This window comes from Pseudophryne corroboree, chromosome 7 (assembly GCF_028390025.1).
Source record: "Pseudophryne corroboree isolate aPseCor3 chromosome 7, aPseCor3.hap2, whole genome shotgun sequence".
NCBI lineage: Eukaryota > Metazoa > Chordata > Amphibia > Anura > Myobatrachidae > Pseudophryne > Pseudophryne corroboree.
The window spans coordinates 255,414,977-255,434,758 of record NC_086450.1 but is presented as its reverse complement, the minus strand read 5'-3'; the positions used below and the strand labels follow the sequence as shown (position 1 = coordinate 255,434,758).

Sequence of the window (19,782 nt, the reverse complement as noted above, 5' to 3'; positions counted from 1 at the left end):
ACAGTGCAGTGGCATGATTTGCAGGTATTTGGGGGTGGGGCTAATGCTGTGAAGCACCTCCCCATCAGAGACTACTGCTGTAGGAAGTAATGTATCTCCTGCTTGCTCCCCTTCTCTACCGTCGCTGTCTCCCTGACCCTTTGGGCCTAATTCAGAGTTGATCGCAGCAGGAATTTTGCAGTTGGGCAAAACCATGTGCACTGCAGGGGGGGGGGGCAGATATAACATGTGCAGAGAAAGTTAGATTTGGGTGGGGTGTGTTCAAACTGAAATCTAAATTGCAGTGTAAAAATAAAGCAACCAGTATTTTTACCCTGCACAGAAACAAAATAACCCACCCAAATCTAACTCTCTCTGTAAATGTTATTTCTGCTGCGGGGTACACTGGGCTCCACAAGGATTGGACAATGGGGTGGATCAAGAGTAGGATCTTGATCCGAGGCACCAACAGGCTCAAAGATTTGACTGTTCCCAGAATGCACAGCGCCGCCTCCTCTATAACCCCGCCTCCCTGCACAGGAGCTCAGTTTTGTAAGTTGGTGCTGCATTAAGCAGGCACTGAACAGAGGGGCTGCTCCAGGCAGCCCTAAGAAAAGCTTTTTTATGAGGTAAAAAGGGAAGACTTCAAGGGCAGCAGCGGTGGTAAATGTCTTGTGACATTCACTGCTGCAGCTCTAGCTCTCCCCAGCGGCGCTGTACACTCCCGAGCCCTGGTTGCCCGATACCTACAGCGGAGGCTCCGGTTTTCTTCACGTTAGACACACACGGCTGGGGCTCTCAAGGATCGCGTGGCCATGCTTCGGGAGGCGGTAAGTGAGTCCCACTTGCGGGACCCGGTCTTTATCGCAATCCGGCGCGGTCAGTGGGAGGCGGGCCACGCACGCTGGCGGTGGACACTGTGGATACAGGCGATCCCACTAGTTCACCAGGGCATTGGCGCAGGTCAGGTTTTCTCTCTAAACCAATTCTTATATCGCCCACAGTACCCAGTGGTTTTGCCAGCAGAGGGGATAAGGCTTAGACCTGAAGCCCCTCCCCCAGCCCCAGGGCGCCATTTCTAGCAAGTGTTCCCGCCCTGGAGCTGCATATTTGTCTTCTCCTCACTTCCTGTCAGTGTCTGCGGCGCCATTATCCCTCAGCTCACTGTTCCTGGGACTGCTTGGGCAAATCCTCCTATGTAAAGCCGCCTGGTTTTCAGTGCTGTGACTTTACATGACACTTAAGTATTCTACCTGCCTTTTTTAGTCAGTGTTAGTAAGAAAGAGTGCATTTAGTCAGGGTTTTCTAGTACAATTACCCTGTGATATACATCCAGTTCTTACTGTGTACTGTTATATCTATTGTTATATAGCTGTGTAATCTAGTCCAGTGCAGTATTATTGTCAGTAATAACCTCTGCATTGTACAAACTGTGACTATCTGTGTGTGCATTTGATAGCTGAGTGGTGTCCATTTTGTGTCTTTCACTCAACCTGCTATCCCTATATTCTATAACCTGAGGTGGCTTGGTGCGTCAGGTTTTATGTAATATAGGATTTTCACAAAGATATACTGTATTACGTATTTTTCTCTGTGACTTAGTCACCATATATCTCCTTTATCTCTGCTAGTGCTGACTACACTGCGCAGGAGTTTGGGTTTAGAGATATAGGTGGTCATTCCGAGTTGTTCGCTCGTTAATTTTTTTTTTGCAACGGAGCGATTAGTCGCTAATGCGCATGCGCAATGTCCGCAGTGCGACTGCGCCAAGTAAATTTGCTATGCAGTTAGGTATTTTACTCACGGCATTACAAGGTTTTTTCTTCGTTCTGGTGATCGTAATGTGATTGACAGGAAGTGGGTGTTTCTGGGCGGAAACTGGCCGTTTTATGGGTGTGTGCGAAAAAACGCTGCCGTTTCTGGGAAAAACACGGGAGTGTCTGAAGAAACGGGGGAGTGTCTGGGCGAACACTGGGTGTGTTTGTGACGTCAAACCAGGAACGAAACTGACTGAACTGATCGCAGATGCCGAGTAAGTGTGGAGCTACTCAGAAACTGCTAAGAAGTGTCTATTCGCAATTCTGCTAATCTTTCGTTCGCAATTTTGATAAGCTAAGATTCACTCCCAGTAGGCGGCGGCTTAGCGTGTGCAAATCTGCTAAAAGCAGCTTGCGAGCGAACAACTCGGAATGAGGGCCATAGTGATGCTGATAATTGTACTGTGTTACCTCATACTGCAAGTTATATCATGTCTGCTTCTGAGGGTAACGGTTCTGGGGCTGAACACACTGCCGGTGTTGCTGAAGCCACAGACCCATATGAGGAGAATATAGCAGCTGTGGGCTCTGGTTCTGGGGGCTCCTTGCCCCCCAGTGGGACTGTGGCAACGGAGGCACATACTGACCCACCGTGGGCCGCTTTTTCCAAGCTTCTGCATACGCTAGTTCATAAACTAACACCCCCTATGGGACCCCCAATGCCGGTACAACCATATGTGGTCCCTGCAGCTAACCCGCCATGGGCGGACGATTTACCGTATCTGCTCAATTAAAGAAGTTGAACTAGTCCCTGACTACGAAAAAGTCTGACCATCGCTCGCCTAAGTCCAAGGGGTCCTCTAAGCGAGCGCTTGTCTCCTCACAATCCACTTCTGTCACTGACACCTCGTCTGATGAAGACGGCACTTATACGGACCCCACAGGTTCTGACTCAGATACGGCTGATGGGGAGGGTAGTTCACATGTGGATGTTCCTGATCTTTTGGAGACTATTAAATTAATTCTACAGATTACGGATGATCCCGAGCCATCCGTCCCTCCTAAGAAACTAGATAGGTTCAAGCATCATAAGGTGGTTAAACAAGTTTTACCTCACTCTGACCACCTAGTGGATATACGTTAGGAACCTTGGGAAAACCCGGGTACGAAGTTTGTGCCTCACAAGAAGTTGCTGGCTCGCTATCCCCTCGCGCCAGAGCTGTCTAAGAATTGGGAAACACCTCCTCCAGTGGACTCGCATGTGGCCAGGATGGTGGTTTCCTCAGCTCTGCCTGTCACTACCGTCACGTCTCTAAAAGAGCCTATGGATAATCGTGTGGAGGGTTGTCTGAAAGCGATTTACACCCTCACGGGTGCTGCGCAAAGGCCCACTATTGCAGCTACATGGGCTGCCGAGGCTATTGAAGCGTGGGCCTTGGAGTTAGATACTGAAATCTCCTCTGACCATGCTAGACAATGCTTGTCATATATTGTCACAGCTTCTCACTATATTAAAGAGGCAGCTTCGGATGCCGGTATCCTAGCAGCCAAGGCCTCTACTACGTCAGTCCTGGCTCGCCGGATGTTGTGGCTGAGATCCTGGTCTGTGGATCTGGACTCTAGAAAAACCCTGGAGGTACTCCCTTTCAAGGGAGATATTCTGTTTGGGGAGGACTTAAATAAGATAGTGGCTGACTTGGCTACTGCCAAAACTGCCTGTCTACCAAATACCGCTCCTTCTGTGTTGAAGGCTAAAGGTACGTCCTTTTGCCCCTTTCGGCCTTCAGGTAAAGCAAAAGGTCAGGCGTACCACAAGCAGGGCCGCACTTCCAAACCTGGTAAGCCGAAGCCCAAAAGAGCCTGGGCTGCCCGTCAGCCAGCTTCCAAGACTGATAAGCCTGCCGCATGACGGGGCGGGCCTCCCCCTGAGGGATCCCAAGGTGGGGTGCCAGCTTCTAGGGTATACCCAGGAATGGTTAAAGACCACTTCAGATGCCTGGGTACGGGAAGTCGTCACTCGAGGTTACGCCATTGCCTTCAAAAACCGACCCCCTCATCGATTTTGCCAGATAGACGTCCCGTCGGCCCAGACAAAGGCAAACACTTAGCATTCGGTGGTATAGACCCTCCTGGATACAGTAGTCGTAGTACAGGTGCCTCTTGCTCAGAGGGGCCAGGGGGACTATTCTCTGCTGTTTCTTGTCCCGAAACCGAATGGGTCCCCCCGGCCCATTCTCAACCTCAAGGCATTGAACAAGTTTGTGAAGGTTTCCAAGTTCCGTTTGGAAACCCTTCGCTCTATAGTTCTGGCCTTGGAACCTGGGGACTACATGGTCTCCCTGGATATACAGGATGCTTACCGGCATATTCCTATAGCAGTGTCACATCATCACGCTATTGGCAACCTTCATTACCAGTTTCGGGCGTTACCTTTTGGTTTAACAACGGCTCCGAGAGTATTCACCAAAGTAATGGCGGTGATGGTGGTACTCCGTCAAGGGGTCAGGATACTGCCGTACCTGGACGACTTGTTAATCCTGTCAAATTCACCACAACTTCTCCTGTGTCATCTGCATATGACGGTCCGGTTTCTACAAGCCCACGGGTGTCTCATCAACTGGAAGAAATCCTCCCTGGTCCCTGCTCAGAGCATGGTGCACCTGGGAGCGCGACTGGACTCTCACAACCAGCGGTTGTTCTGGTCTCAGGAGAAAGTCCTGAAGTTTCAGGACAGGATTTGTTGCTTCCTTTCTCGTCCGCAAGTGTCGATACATTCGACGACGCAGGTGCTGGGCCTCATGGTATCAGCATTCGACATGGTGGAGTATGCTCAATTCCATTCTCGCCCCCTCCAGAGGCTGACTCTAGCCAAGTGGGACGGCCTGCCTCACCGGATCAGGTCTCACATGATCTCATTGACTCCGGCATTCCGTCTGTCGCTACTTTGGTGGCTCCGGGACCAACAGTTGTGCAGGGGCCGTCCCTTCTGGATATCCAACTGGGTCCTGTTGACGACAGATGCCAGTCTAAGAGGTTGCGGCGCGGTGCTTGAGCAACACTCCCATTCAGGGTCGGTGGACCAAGGAGGAATCTCTCCTCTCGATCAACATTCTGGAATTGCGGGCGGTCTTCAATGCGTTGAACCTGGCCCAGCATTTAATTCAGAACCGTCCTGTTCAAATAGTCGGACAACGCCACCACAGTGGCTTACATAAATCATCAAGGCGGCACTCGAAGCCGTTTGGCATGAAGGAAGTCTCACGGATTCTACGTTAGGCGGAACGCCATCTACTGGCCATATCGGCAATATTCATTCCGGGAGTCCTGAATTGGGAAGCGGACTTTCTCAGTCGTCAGGACGTGCATGCCGGCAAGTGGAGCCTCCATCCAGAAGTGTTTCAACTCCTAGTGGAAAAGTGGGGTCTTCCAGATGTAGATCTGATGGCATCTCGACACAATCACAAGGTTCCGGTCTTCGGAGCAAGGACAAGGAATCCTCAAGCAGCATTTGTGGATGTGCTGGCGGTGCCGTGGAGGTTTTGGCTGCCGTACGTGTTCCCTCCGGTGTCACTCCTGCCCAGGGTAATTCGGAAGTTCAAGCAAGAAAAAGAAAATCTGCTTCTCATAGCTCCGGCGTGGCCCAGACGGCACTGGTTCTCAGACCTGCAAGGCCTATCGTCAGAGCGTCCTCTTCTGCTTCCACAACGCCCAGACCTCCTCGTTCAGGGCCCATGTGTCTACCAGGACCTAGCCCGGCTGTTTTGACGGCGTGGCTCTTGAAGCTTCCGTCTTGAGGGCTAAAGGTTTTTCTGAAACTATGTTGCGGGCCCGGAAACCGGCTTCTGCTCGGATTTACTATAGGGTCTGGCATTCCTACTTTGTTTGGTGCGCATCTAATAATTATGATGCTTCCAAGTTTAGTACAGCCAAACTTTTGACTTTTCTGCAGCAGGGCCTAGATTTAGGCCTGCGTCTGGCCTCCCTCAAGGTTCATATTTCGGCCTTGTCGGTGTGGTTTCAGAGAAAAATTGCGACTTTACCTGATGTTCATACTTTCACTCAGGGTGTGTTGCATATCTAACCTCCCTATGTCCCGCCTGTGGCTCCTTGGGACTTGTCGGTGGTTTTGGAGGCGTTGCAGGAGCCTCCGTTTGAACCCCTGGGTTCAGCTGACCTTAAGTGGCTTTCCCTTAAGGTGGTGTTCTTGCTGGCTATTGCCTCTGCTAGAAGAGTGTCGGATCTGGGTGCCTTGTCTTGTAGTTCCCCATATCTGATTTTTCACCGTGACCGGGCGGTTCTTAGGACTCGTCCCGGATATTTACCTAAGGTGGTTTCTTCGTTCCACCTTAATCAGGAGATTGTGGTACCAGCCTTTGTCTCTCCTGATTTGTCTCCCAAAGAGCGGTATTTAGATGTGGTACGGGCTCTCCGTATCTACGTGAAGAGAACTGCTTCTATTCGAAAATCTGATTCTCTCTTTGTTTTGTTTGGATTTCACAAACGTAGCTGGCCTGCTCACAGAATGGTTATTGCACATGCTGCCTTATATGAAGGCTGGTCTGTCAGCTCTTGCTCACATTACGGCCAATTCTACTCGGTCTGTTGGACCTTCTTGGGCGGCCCAACGTGGTGCGTCCCTTCAACAATTGTGCAAGGCGGCTACGTGGTCCTCCGGTAACACGTTCATAAGGTTCTATGCCTTCGATACTGCCACTTCCCAGGATGCTTCCTTTGGACGCCGGGTTCTTGTGCCCGCTACAGTGCGTCCCCTCCCATAAGGAACTGCTTTAGGACATCCCCATTGTCCAATCCTTGTGGAGCCCAGTGTACCCCGCAGCAGAAGACAAGATTTATGGTAAGAACGTACCTTTGTTAAATCTCTTTCTGCGAGGTACACTGGGCTCCACGCACTTAGCTTCTTTGGGTTGGTATGGCATTAGCCGCTGACACTTCTCTTGTCGTGGGAGTGTGGTGTATGTGGCTACTAACCGTTGTCGTCTCTCTTCCTGCTACTGCATTGGGCTGGTTAACTAAAAACTGAGCTCCTGTGCAGGGAGGCGGGGTTATAGAGGAAGCGGCGCTGTGCATTCTGGGAACAGTCAAAGCTTTGAGCCTGTTGGTGCCTCGGATCAAGATCCTACTCTACACCCCATTGCCCAATCCTTGTGGAGCCCAGTGTACCTCGCAGAAAGAGATTTAACAAAGGTAAGTTCTTACCATAAATCTCGTTATCTGCCACCCCTGCAGTGCACATGGTTTTGCCCAACTACTAACAAATTTGCTGCTGCGATCAACTCTGAATTACCCCCTTTATCTCTTGCTAAACACTCTCTCTGGTGGTCTGGGACTCCAGGTCGACACACCTTAGGTCGACGCCAATTGGTCGACACACCTTAGGTTGACATGGACAAAAGGTCGACGGGAACAAGGTCGACATGAGTTTTTTGTTTTTTTGGTGTCGTTTTCTTCGTAGAGTGACCGGGAACCCCAATTAGTGCACAGCGTCCCCTCGCATGGCTCGCTTCGCTCGCCATGCTTCGGGCACGGTGCCTTCGCTTCGCTCGGCACAGATTAACGTTCCAATCGTAGTCCACGTGGATCGTTAAGTATGAAAAAGTTCCAAAAAAGAAAAAAATTGTGAAAAACTCATGTCGACCTTTTTCCATGTCGACCTTGTTCCTGTCGACCTTTTGTCCATGTCAACCTAAGGTGTGTCGACCAAATGGCGTCGACCTAAGGTGTGTCGACCTTTTTTGTTGTTGACCTGGAGTCCGGATACCCTCCCTGGTACTGTCTCTCTCTCTCTCTCTCCCTTACTCCCTTCCTGACACTCTGTCACTGTCTCTCCTTCTCTCTGACACTTTATATCTCTCTCCCTGACTCTATCTCTGTCCCTCTCTCTCATGCTCTCTCACTGTCTCTTCCCCTTCCTCTCTGACACTCTCTCACTCTCTTCCCCTGACACACCCTCTCTCCCTGATACTGTCTCTCTCTCTCTCGCACTCTTTCTCTCTCTCCCCCTGACACTGCCTGTCTACCCCTCTCTTCCTGATACTGTCTCGCTGTCCTTCCCTGACACACTCACTCTCTCTTGCTCCACCTCTCTCTCTCCCCTTACCTCCCTGGCCCTTTCTTCATCTGACACCCCCTTATTCCTTCTATTTCCATGAACCCCCTCTCTCTCACTCTTTTTTTCTCTCTCTCTCTCTGCCCCTCCTCTCACTTTCTTTCTTTCTTTCTTTCTTTCTTTCTTTCTTTCTTTCTTTCTTTCTTTCTTTCTTTCTTTCTTTCTTTCTTTCTTTCTTTCTTTCTTTCTTTTTTTCTCTCTCCCCCCTTACACACTTTTTGTCTTCCTTCCGCTCCCATTTCTCTCTCTCTCCTCTAAGGGTCATTGTAGTGACAATGGCGGGAAGGGGGGGCTTTCAAGATTTTGCTACGAGGCCTTTAAAGTTCTAGTTCCACCCCTGGCGGCAGCAATATATTCCAGGTGTAAATTAAGCCGGTAGGTGAACTCACACTGAGCACAGTTGCCACACTGTGGTGACAGTAATGGAGAAAATGTGTTTCATCCGCTTGCTGTGGACTTTTTTAAGCTGAAAGTATTAAATTAGAAGTCATAAAAGAATATTTGGCACAAGGCTGAAAGTTGATTGCTTTTATAAGATTACAGAAACCAGAATTGTCTTCTAATCTCATTACTGAGTGGCCAGTTTATAAATGAGTTTTAGTTATTTAAAACTTGTTGCATATGATAAATGGTGCTCTAGCCAATCAGCTGTCATTTTTCAAACACATGACAATTAGCTTATAGGCTGGAACACCATTTATCATATGCAAGTAGCATTGATAAATGGCCCCCCTAATTGTAGATGGGTGGTGCATGATCTGTTGTCCCAATACACAATCTTTGTAATGGTGAGACAACTCAATATTTAAATACCCATATTGCAATGTCCGTTTACATGTATTTACATGTATTTTTATATACCTACTTGCCTTTGTCAGAAACTCATAGTACCCTAAGCAGCTAATCTTAATTATTTCTGCTTTTTTTCTTCATCCACTAGGAGACACTAGAGATGAGCGGGTTCGGTTTCTCTGAATCCGAACCCGCCCGAACTTCATGGTTTTTTTCACGGGTCCGAGCAGACTCGGATCCTCCCGCCTTGCTCGGTTAACCTGAGCGCGCCCGAACGTCATCATGACGCTGTCGGATTCTCGCGAGACTCGGATTCTATATAAGGAGCCGCGCGTCGCCGCCATTTTCACACGTGCATTGAGATTGATAGGGAGAGGACGTGGCTGGTGTCCTCTCCATTTAGATTAGAAGAGAGAGAGAGAGAGAGAGATTGACCTGATTTACTGGAGCTTAGGAGTACTGTAGAAGTGTAGAGAGTGCAGAGTTTACTAGTGACTGACCACAGTGACCACCAGACAGTGCAGTTTTGTTTTATTTAATATATCCGTTCTCTGCCTGAAAAAAACGATACACACAGTGACTCAGTCACATACCATATCTGTGTGCACTGCTCAGCCCAGTGTGCTGCATCATCTATGTATATATATCTGACTGTGCTCAGCTCACACAGCTTATAATTGTGGGGGAGACTGGGGAGCACTGCAGTGCCAGTTATAGGTTATAGCAGGAGCCAGGAGTACATATTATATTAAAATTAAACAGTGCACACTTTTGCTGCAGGAGTGCCACTGCCAGTGTGACTGACCAGTGACCTGACCACACTGACCACCAGTATAGTTAGTAGTATACTATATTGTGATTGCCTGAAAAAGTTAAACACTCGTCGTGTGACTTCACTTGTGTGGTGTTTTTTTTTTTATTCTATAAAAAACTCATTCTGCTGACAGACAGTGTCCAGCAGGTCCGTCATTATATAATATATACCTGTCCGGCTGCAGTAGTGATATATATATATATTTTTTATATCATTATTTATCATCCAGTCGCAGCAGACACAGTACGGTAGTTCACGGCTGTAGCTACCTCTGTGTCGGCACTCGGCAGTCCATCCATAATTGTATACCACCTACCCGTGGTTTTTTTTTCTTTCTTCTTTATACATACATACTACTACATCTCTTTATCAACCAGTCTATATTAGCAGCAGACACAGTACAGTACGGTAGTTCACGGCTGTAGCTACCTCTGTGTCGGCACTCGGCAGTCCGTCCATAATTGTATACCACCTACCCGAGGTTTTTTTTTCTTTCTTCTTTATACATACATACTACTACATCTCTTTATCAACCAGTCTATATTAGCAGCAGACACAGTACAGTACGGTAGTCCACGGCTGTAGCTACCTCTGTGTCGGCACTCGGCAGTCCGTCCATAATTGTATACCACCTACCCGTGGTTTTTTTTCTTTCTTCTTTATACATACATACTACTACATCTCTTTATCAACCAGTCTATATTAGCAGCAGACACAGTACAGTACGGTAGTTCACGGCTGTAGCTACCTCTGTGTCGGCACTCGGCAGTCCGTCCATAATTGTATACCACCTACCCGTGGTTTTTTTTTCTTTCTTCTTTATACATACATACTACTACATCTCTTTATCAACCAGTCTATATTAGCAGCAGACACAGTACAGTACGGTAGTCCACGACTGTAGCTACCTCTGTGTCGGCACTCGGCAGTCCGTCCATAATTGTATACCACCTACCCGTGGTTTTTTTTTCTTTCTTCTTTATACATACATACTACTACATCTCTTTATCAACCAGTCTATATTAGCAGCAGACACAGTACAGTACGGTAGTTCACGGCTGTAGCTACCTCTGTGTCGGCACTCGGCAGTCCGTCCATAATTGTATACCACCTACCCGTGGTTTTTTTTTCTTTCTTCTTTATACATACATACTACTACATCTCTTTATCAACCAGTCTATATTAGCAGCAGACACAGTACAGTACGGTAGTCCACGGCTGTAGCTACCTCTGTGTCGGCACTCGGCAGTCCGTCCATAATTGTATACTAGTATCCATCCATCTCCATTGTTTACCTGAGGTGCCTTTTAGTTGTGCCTATTAAAATATGGAGAACAAAAATGTTGAGGTTCCAAAATTAGGGAAAGATCAAGATCCACTTCCACCTCGTGCTGAAGCTGCTGCCACTAGTCATGGCCGAGACGATGAAATGCCAGCAACGTCGTCTGCCAAGCCGATGCCCAATGTCATAGTACAGAGCATGTCAAATCCAAAACACCAAATATCAGTAAAAAAAGGACTCCAAAATCTAAAATAAAATTGTCGGAGGAGAAGCGTAAACTTGCCAATATGCCATTTACCACACGGAGTGGCAAGGAACGGCTGAGGCCCTGGCCTATGTTCATGGCTAGTGTTTCAGCTTCACATGAGGATGGAGGCACTCAGCCTCTCGCTAGAAAAATGAAAAGACTCAAGCTGGCAAAAGCAGTAGCACCGCAAAGAACTGTGCGTTCTTCGAAATCCCAAATCCACAAGGAGAGTCCAATTGTGTCGGTTGCGATGCCTGACCTTCCCAACACTGGACGTGAAGAGCATGCGCCTTCCACCATTTGCACGCCCCCTGCAAGTGCTGGAAGGAGCACCCGCAGTCCAGTTCCTGATAGTCAGATTGAAGATGTCAGTGTTGAAGTACACCAGGATAAGGAGGATATGGGTGTTGCTGGCGCTGGGGAGGAAATTGACCAGGAGGATTCTGATGGTGAGGTGGTTTGTTTAAGTCAGGCACCCGGGGAGACACCTGTTGTCCGTGGGAGGAATATGGCCGTTGACATGCCTGGTGAAAATACCAAAAAAATCAGCTCTTCGGTGTGGAACTATTTCAACAGAAATGCGGACAACAGGTGTCAAGCCGTGTGTTCCCTTTGTCAAGCTGTAATAAGTAGGGGTAAGGACGTTAACCACCTCGGAACATCCTCCCTTATACGTCACCTGCAGCGCATTCATAATAAGTCAGTGACAAGTTCAAAAACTTTGGGTGACAGCGGAAGCAGTCCACTGACCAGTAAATCCCTTCCTCTTGTAACCAAGCTCACGCAAACCACCCCACCAACTCCCTCAGTGTCAATTTCCTCCTTCCCCAGGAATGCCAATAGTCCTGCAGGCCATGTCACTGGCAATTCTGATGATTCCTCTCCTGCCTGGGATTCCTCCGATGCATCCTTGCGTGTAACGCCTACTGCTGCTGGCGCTGCTGTTGTTGCTGCTGGGAGTCGATGGTCATCCCAGAGGGGAAGTCGTAAGACCACTTTTACTACTTCCACCAAGCAATTGACTGTCCAACAGTCCTTTGCGAGGAAGATGAAATATCACAGCAGTCATCCTACTGCAAAGCGGATAACTGTGGCCTTGGCATCCTGGGTGGTGAGAAACGTGGTTCCGGTATCCATCATTACTGCAGAGCCAACTAGAGACTTGTTGGAGGTACTGTGTCCCCGGTACCAAATACCATCTAGGTTCCATTTCTCTAGGCAGGCGATACCGAAAATGTACACAGACCTCAGAAAAAGAGTCACCAGTGTCCTTAAAAATGCAGCTGTACCCAATGTCCACTTAACCACGGACATGTGGACAAGTGGAGCAGGGCAGGGTCAGGACTATATGACTGTGACAGCCCACTGGGTAGATGTATGGACTCCCGCCGCAAGAACAGCAGCGGCGGCACCAGTAGCAGCATCTCGCAAACGCCAACTCTTTCCTAGGCAGGCTACGCTTTGTATCACCGCTTTCCAGAATACGCACACAGCTGAAAACCTCTCACGGCAACTGAGGAAGATAATCGCGGAATGGCTTACCCCAATTGGACTCTCCTGTGGATTTGTGGCATCGGACAACGCCAGCAATATTGTGTGTGCATTAAATATGGGCAAATTCCAGCACGTCCCATGTTTTGCACATACCTTGAATTTGGTGGTGCAGAATTATTTAAAAAACGACAGGGGCGTGCAAGAGATGCTGTCGGTGGCCAGAAGAATTGCGGGACACTTTCGGCATACAGGCACCACGTACAGAAGACTGGAGCACCACCAAAAACTACTGAACCTGCCCTGCCATCATCTGAAGCAAGAAGTGGTAACGAGGTGGAATTCAACCCTCTATATGCTTCAGAGGTTGGAGGAGCAGCAAAAGGCCATTCAAGCCTATACAATTGAGCACGATATAGGAGGTGGAATGCACCTGTCTCAAGCGCAGTGGAGAATGATTTCAACGTTGTGCAAGGTTCTGCTGCCCTTTGAACTTGCCACACGTGAAGTCAGTTCAGACACTGCCAGCCTGAGTCAGGTCATTCCCCTCATCAGGCTTTTGCAGAAGAAGCTGGAGACATTGAAGGAGGAGCTAACACAGAGCGATTCCGCTAGGCATGTGGGACTTGTGGATGGAGCCCTTAATTCGCTTAACAAGGATTCACGGGTGGTCAATCTGTTGAAATCAGAGCACTACATTTTGGCCACCATGCTCGATCCTAGATTTAAAGCCTACCTTGGATCTCTCTTTCCGGCAGACACAAGTCTGCTGGGGTTGAAAGACCTGCTGGTGAGAAAATTGTCAAGTCAAGCGGAACGCGACCTGTCAACATCTCCTCCTTCACATTCTCCCGCAACTGGGGGTGCGAGGAAAAGGCTCAGAATTCCGAGCCCACCCGCTGGCGGTGATGCAGGGCAGTCTGGAGCGACTGCTGATGCTGACATCTGGTCCGGACTGAAGGACCTGACAACGATTACGGACATGTCGTCTACTGTCACTGCATATGATTCTCTCCCCATTGAAAGAGTGGTGGAGGATTATATGAGTGACCGCATCCAAGTAGGCACGTCACACAGTCCATACTTATACTGGCAGGAAAAAGAGGCAATTTGGAGGCCCTTGCACAAACTGGCTTTATTCTACCTAAGTTGCCCTCCCACAAGTGTGTACTCCGAAAGAGTGTTTAGTGCCGCCGCTCACCTTGTCAGCAATCGGCGTACGAGGTTACATCCAGAAAATGTGGAGAAGATGATGTTCATTAAAATGAATTATAATCAATTCCTCCGCGGAGACATTGACCAGCAGCAATTGCCTCCACAAAGTACACAGGGAGCTGAGATGGTGGATTCCAGTGGGGACGAATTGATAATCTGTGAGGAGGGGGATGTACACGGTGATATATCGGAGGATGATGATGAGGTGGACATCTTGCCTCTGTAGAGCCAGTTTGTGCAAGGAGAGATTAATTGCTTCTTTTTTGGGGGGGGGTCCAAACCAACCCGTCATATCAGTCACAGTCGTGTGGCAGACCCTGTCACTGAAATGATGGGTTGGTTAAAGTGTGCATGTCCTGTTTTGTTTATACAACATAAGGGTGGGTGGGAGGGCCCAAGGACAATTCCATCTTGCACCTCTTTTTTCTTTTATTTTTCTTTGCGTCATGTGCTGTTTGGGGAGGGTTTTTTGGAAGGGACATCCTGCGTGACACTGCAGTGCCACTCCTAAATGGGCCCGGTGTTTGTGTCGGCCACTAGGGTCGCTTATCTTACTCACACAGTCAGCTACCTCATTGCGCCTCTTTTTTTCTTTGCGTCATGTGCTGTTTGGGGAGGGTTTTTTGGGAGGGCCATCCTGCGTGACACTGCAGTGCCACTCCTAAATGGGCCCGGTGTTTGTGTCGGCCACTAGGGTCGCTAATCTTACTCACACAGCTACCTCATTGCGCCTCTTTTTTTCTTTGCGTCATGTGCTGTTTGGGGAGGGTTTTTTGGAAGGGACATCCTGCGTGACACTGCAGTGCCACTCCTAGATGGGCCTGGTGTTTGTGTCGGCCACTAGGGTCGCTTAGCTTAGTCATCCAGCGACCTCGGTGCAAATTTTAGGACTAAAAATAATATTGTGAGGTGTGAAGTATTCAGAATAGACTGAAAATGAGTGGAAATTATGGTTTTTGAGGTTAATAATAATATGGGATCAAAATGACCCCCAAATTCTATGATTTAAGCTGTTTTTTAGGGTTTTTTGAAAAAAACACCCGAATCCAAAACACACCCGAATCCGACAAAAAAAATTCGGTGAGGTTTTGCCAAAACGCGGTCGAACCCAAAACACGGCCGCGGAACCGAACCCAAAACCAAAACACAAAACCCGAAAAATTTCAGGCGCTCATCACTAGGAGACACTGGCGTTACACTGTGGTATAGACGGGTGATCAGTAAAACCTGTCACTTTAAATGTCTTTCGAATTAATGTTAGCTCATCCCCATCTATACACCACCTGACTCCATTTTAGACTAGTACCTGATGGAGCTGGGTGCTTTTTAAGGCTGTCTCCAGTCTTTTTACATTTTTTATTTTTTTTATTTTCTTTGACTACTCTCAAGGCTTCAACAAGCTGCTGCAGTCTGTTATTTCTATTGGAGTCGCTGGAGGGACAAACTATCACTTACTGAGGCCAGTGTCGGGGTTCCTGGCTGCAGGGTCATCGGACCCTGGGGGCCCTCTGCACACTGGCTGTCTGAGCAGCAGTGTTTATGCCAGTTGTCCTTAGATAGCAAAGAGAGTGCTTTTTATGCTTAAGAAGTTTCTGGTACCCTCAGCCTAGATATGAGGACCCAATTAGTGCACGCCCATACTTTATAGTGTAGTGGCACAACAGTGTTAGCGTTAGAGCTACATTAGGGCTTGCATATTCAAAAGTTTGCAGGTGGTGGGCTGAAGGTGGGGCTTGATGACGGTGTGCCAAATTCTGCACCCCCACTCGGATACTTGTACCGGGGAGCCTCACAGTTGCATGGAGGCTTTCAATTGGGCCAGAGCTAATCCACATTGCTGAAAGGTGCATATGATTGGCTGCCATCTTTTATCAACAACTGCTGCAGCTCCACCATCACGGACACAATTCCTCCCAAGGGGCCGTGAGTTATACTACAGGTGTGCGTAACGCAGGAGGGCCACTGGCGTATTTACAATGGGTGCAGTGTGTTCGGTGCACATGGGCCCCCAGGTTCCAGGGGGGCCTACACTGCACATCCTGTACCCATTATTTTTAATACAGAGTCCCGCAGCGCAGCGGCAGCACTGCCAAAATCACTGGGAAAATGGTGCGGCACCATTTTCCCGGTGTTTCTCTTATGAGAAGTAGAAAAATCTCTTGGAAAATGGCTGCTGTGCCATTTTCCAGGAGATCTGCACATGTGCTGTAGACTCTGGGACAGCGCTAGGGACCCCAGTGCCTAAAGCTAAGTGCTGCTAGCTAGAGAGGAAGGGGCCCAGACACAGAATGTACACAGGCCTCCTCCTCTCTAGAAATGCCCCTGAGGAGTGCAGTGTATTGGTTTATGCTAGAAACTAACATTTGTTCTGATACAGAACATCCTGGTAATATCACTAGTGACATCAAAGGTCCTGGTGCACTGCACCAATTTATTTATTAATTATTAGATGCTACCAAAATCTATTATGCACAAGTAACGATATACATATCCTGTGATCTGGCACCACTCATAAGAAATCATTACTATCTTTATTTCTGTTGGATATTTGTCTTGACACCTGTCACTGTGATCTATTCTTGAATCAGGATTTATTAGTAATCAAATATTTGAGGTAACCCAAAGGGACCCACTGTAATCTTATACAATAATCTTTTTGCAATTACTTCCTCCTATCCTTAAGTTACACATATTTTTTCCTGCTGTTCTTCCTTCTGTGAACTCTCATCCACGATTCAGGGGAACGTGTCCCCTCAGGAGATACGTTTCTTCAGTCTAACGTGGACAGCAGATTCACACCTCTGTTACTATTATTTTTCTCTTTTCTCTTTAGCATTCTTCTTCTGAGGAGGAATCAATCCTCCCATTTCGGTGCACTCTCATTGGTGCTATAGGGTCAAACCTTCCTACGACCATACCCCTACGTTCACGCCCAATCTCGTCCGATCTTGGAAGCTAAACGGAGGTGGGCTGGGTCAGTACCTAGAAGGGCGACCACTAGGGAATACCCAGTGAAGTAGGGAGACTCTCTTCCCCGTAGAAACCACACCAACAGCAGTATCACCACTTATACTCTATTCTCCTACTCCCCTTGTATTCTTTTCACTCATTACAGTGGCTATTTGTTAGAACTGTTATCTAGTGTATGAGTTCTCCCACTCACGATTGTAACCCAATTAGGGCTGCATTAATACAAACACTGTTTGTACAGATCTTGGGCAGATGGAAGCAGCATAGTATGTAGCTACCTTCCGATATGCATTTATCCAGGTATAATTAAGATCTGAACATTTTCAATTTTGGGAGACCGTTCTCTCCAGCTGGCATATCCACATTTGCTCTATCTCTAACCTGTTTTGTTTAGTCCCTATGTATTTTAAAGAGTAGAAATAAAGACTTCATTATTATCTCCTAGACACTTTACCTATTAATTAACTATTAGTTAACACAAGAGTGCGCCCAAACAAGAGTCATACTTTTCTTCTTTTGTACGTATATCCCACCCTTTTTGACTCTGGGCGCACCGCCATACGGACAGACAGTAATTGCTATTATTTAGCATCATTGTCCATTTTTGGTTTCTATATTATTATGTACTTTGAATCTAGGTCGGTGCAGGATCAAAAACCCTTCTTTTTTGTATGTCATTATTAGGTTCAGTTATGTGGTGATGGACAAGATTTTTTTTTGTCCACATATTCTACAATTGGACGCCACAAGCACTGGTTTTGCCTATTACATTGACCATAAATAATTTGAATTGGTCCTGCACCACCCACCAAGGGCACCTCTGCAAGTGCCTTGAGGCACCCTAGAGTTCCACAGCACCCAGTTTGGGAACCACTTATCTATACCCTCTATATATATATAACCTTGGTATATTTTAGAAAACCTCTAATCAAAAGTTATTGATTTAAAAGCTACAGTATGCCACATTACAGCCTTTTTCCATGACAACCATAATTCATGAATGTTATTTAGTTTTATGATGGTAGAATGACAGTTGTCATACTCTTTATGTGCAAAAAAATAAAGTTTTGTGTTCAGAATGTCTTGTTCATATATTTTTTTATGTAATATGTGTATCAAATACTTAAATGTACAATGCATACACCTGTAGTACAATAGCTATATTCTTAATTTTTTACTTTTTTTTCAAGTGATGAACTACCTCTGCAGCTCTCTGCCAAGCTTCATGTGCCACAACCACAAAATGACAGTAGGATGGTAATGTTAACTCTCTATACATCTGCAGATTGTTATTATGAGGTAAATACAATACAGTACATAATATAGTCTTATACAGCATTTTAAGTTACTAGTAATTTCATATAATTTTGGTGTCATTTTTGAAGCATAAAAGTAACAAGAAAATAATCATGGACTTGTGTTTTCTTGTTATGACAACAATAATTGTGAATTCAATATTTTTGGACTGTTTGGGAAGTTATTTACAAAGTGGTGCTTTTGTTGTGTTTATGCCTAATATTGAAAAGGGCAATGCTTTACTGTGTCTTGCTAGTAAAAGCAGTGCCCTTTTAAATATTGGGCATAAACACAAACCATGTCGTAAATAAACCTCTTAGAAGCTGTTTAGGATTATTTATATAACATTCTATCAAAAATAAATTGATATTTAGATATATAGTTAACATATTCCCATGGAAATCGCCACCACGTATACAAAAATAATCACCTTTTACAGTTTAAATTGAGCTCACTTTTGTCAGAGTATTTCAAAATAATTATCTAAAACTAGGTTGTCATTGAAAATCAGTTAAATATTATCTATACTTGTGGCTACAATGGGTGGAATTCAAATGTTTGAAAAGTCGGTTGGGTGTCTGTTTTTTGCTGTCTATTAGATAGTAAAAAACAGACTCCCAACTGACTTTTCAAACATTTGAATCTCCCCCAATGAGTATTACAGTATGCATTAGTTCAGTGTAACATCTACATTATATAAACTTCTTCCCTTGATGGTTACTGCTGAAAATCCCATAATGCCTGATACTTTACATGAGAGGAAAAATAGTGCAGCTTTTGTTCATTACAGAATATATCTTTTACGTCCTAGAGGATACTGGGGTCCACATTAGTACCATGGGGTATAGACGGGTCCACTAGGAGCCTTGGGCACTTTAAGAAATTAATAGTGTGGGCAGGCTCCTCCCCCTATGCCCCTCCTACCTGACTCAGTTTAGAAAATTTGCCCTGAGGATCCGGTCACGCTTAGGGAAGCTCCTGAAGAGTTTTCTGCATTTGTTTTCTGTTTGTTATTTTTAGGCACTGCTGGGTGGCACCAGCATGTCTGCTTTGTGGGACTTAGGGGGAGAACGGCCCAACTTCCTAAAGAGTTAATGGTCCCGTTTCTCTGCTGACAGGACACTGAACTCTCGAGGGAGTCATTCGCAAGCCCCACCACGGCGAGCGTACCCTCCCGCAGCACGCCGCCAACCCCTAACAGAGCCAGAAGAAAGAAGAGTGATGAGTAGAACGCCGGCTTCCAAGTTAGCGGGTTGCCGGTAGTAATGGCGGCACAAGGATAGGAGCGCAACGCTGACAAGGCTGCTGCTCCAGACTTAAGTAACATGCTTAGGTGTGTATCCGCGGTGAGGGACGAGCTGAAGTCACAAACACTACCCACACTGGCGCTGGCGCTTACAGGGGTTTTAACCCACTGTTAAGCACATGAAATACCTCAAGCCAGTATAAAAAAAACGGGAAGACTGCACGCCATTAAGTGAGTGGGGCTTCACAATGAGCGGATCCAGCAGCTCACCAGCGCCATTTTCCCTCAGCAGATCTCACTGAACAGTCTCACAGGGATGCACAGCTCCTCCTTCAAGACTCCAGTTTACCTCAGCATTACCAGGGGGTTATAGCAAAGTGGAGGGAGCAATAATGGTATACTAAATCCCTACTAAGGGTACTTAGTTTGCAACCCAGCTAAGTCTCTTATTGGCCATAGGGGCGCATTGTGGCTGGCTCTGTCATACTCTGTGTCTCTCTAGAGGGCTCTTGGTGGGTTATCTGTGTTATACCCTTTTCTCTACTGTGTGGCTGTGTTTTTACTTG

General features: G+C 46.9%; 1 protein-coding gene and 1 pseudogene across 3 annotated transcripts in view; both read left to right on the top strand.

The window, feature by feature from the left end:
• The window catches only part of PGAP1 (post-GPI attachment to proteins inositol deacylase 1), a 1,346,394-nt gene that overhangs the window by 1,011,275 nt on the left and 315,337 nt on the right, over positions 1–19,782 (top strand). For all 3 annotated transcript variants that reach the window (XM_063934105.1, XM_063934104.1, XM_063934106.1), the window contains one exon: positions 17,865–17,973. In XM_063934105.1, coding sequence (XP_063790175.1) covers positions 17,865–17,973 — 109 coding nt within the window. The remainder of the gene's footprint in view (positions 1–17,864; positions 17,974–19,782) is intronic.
• LOC134945943 (5S ribosomal RNA) lies at positions 16,609–16,727 on the top strand (annotated as a pseudogene).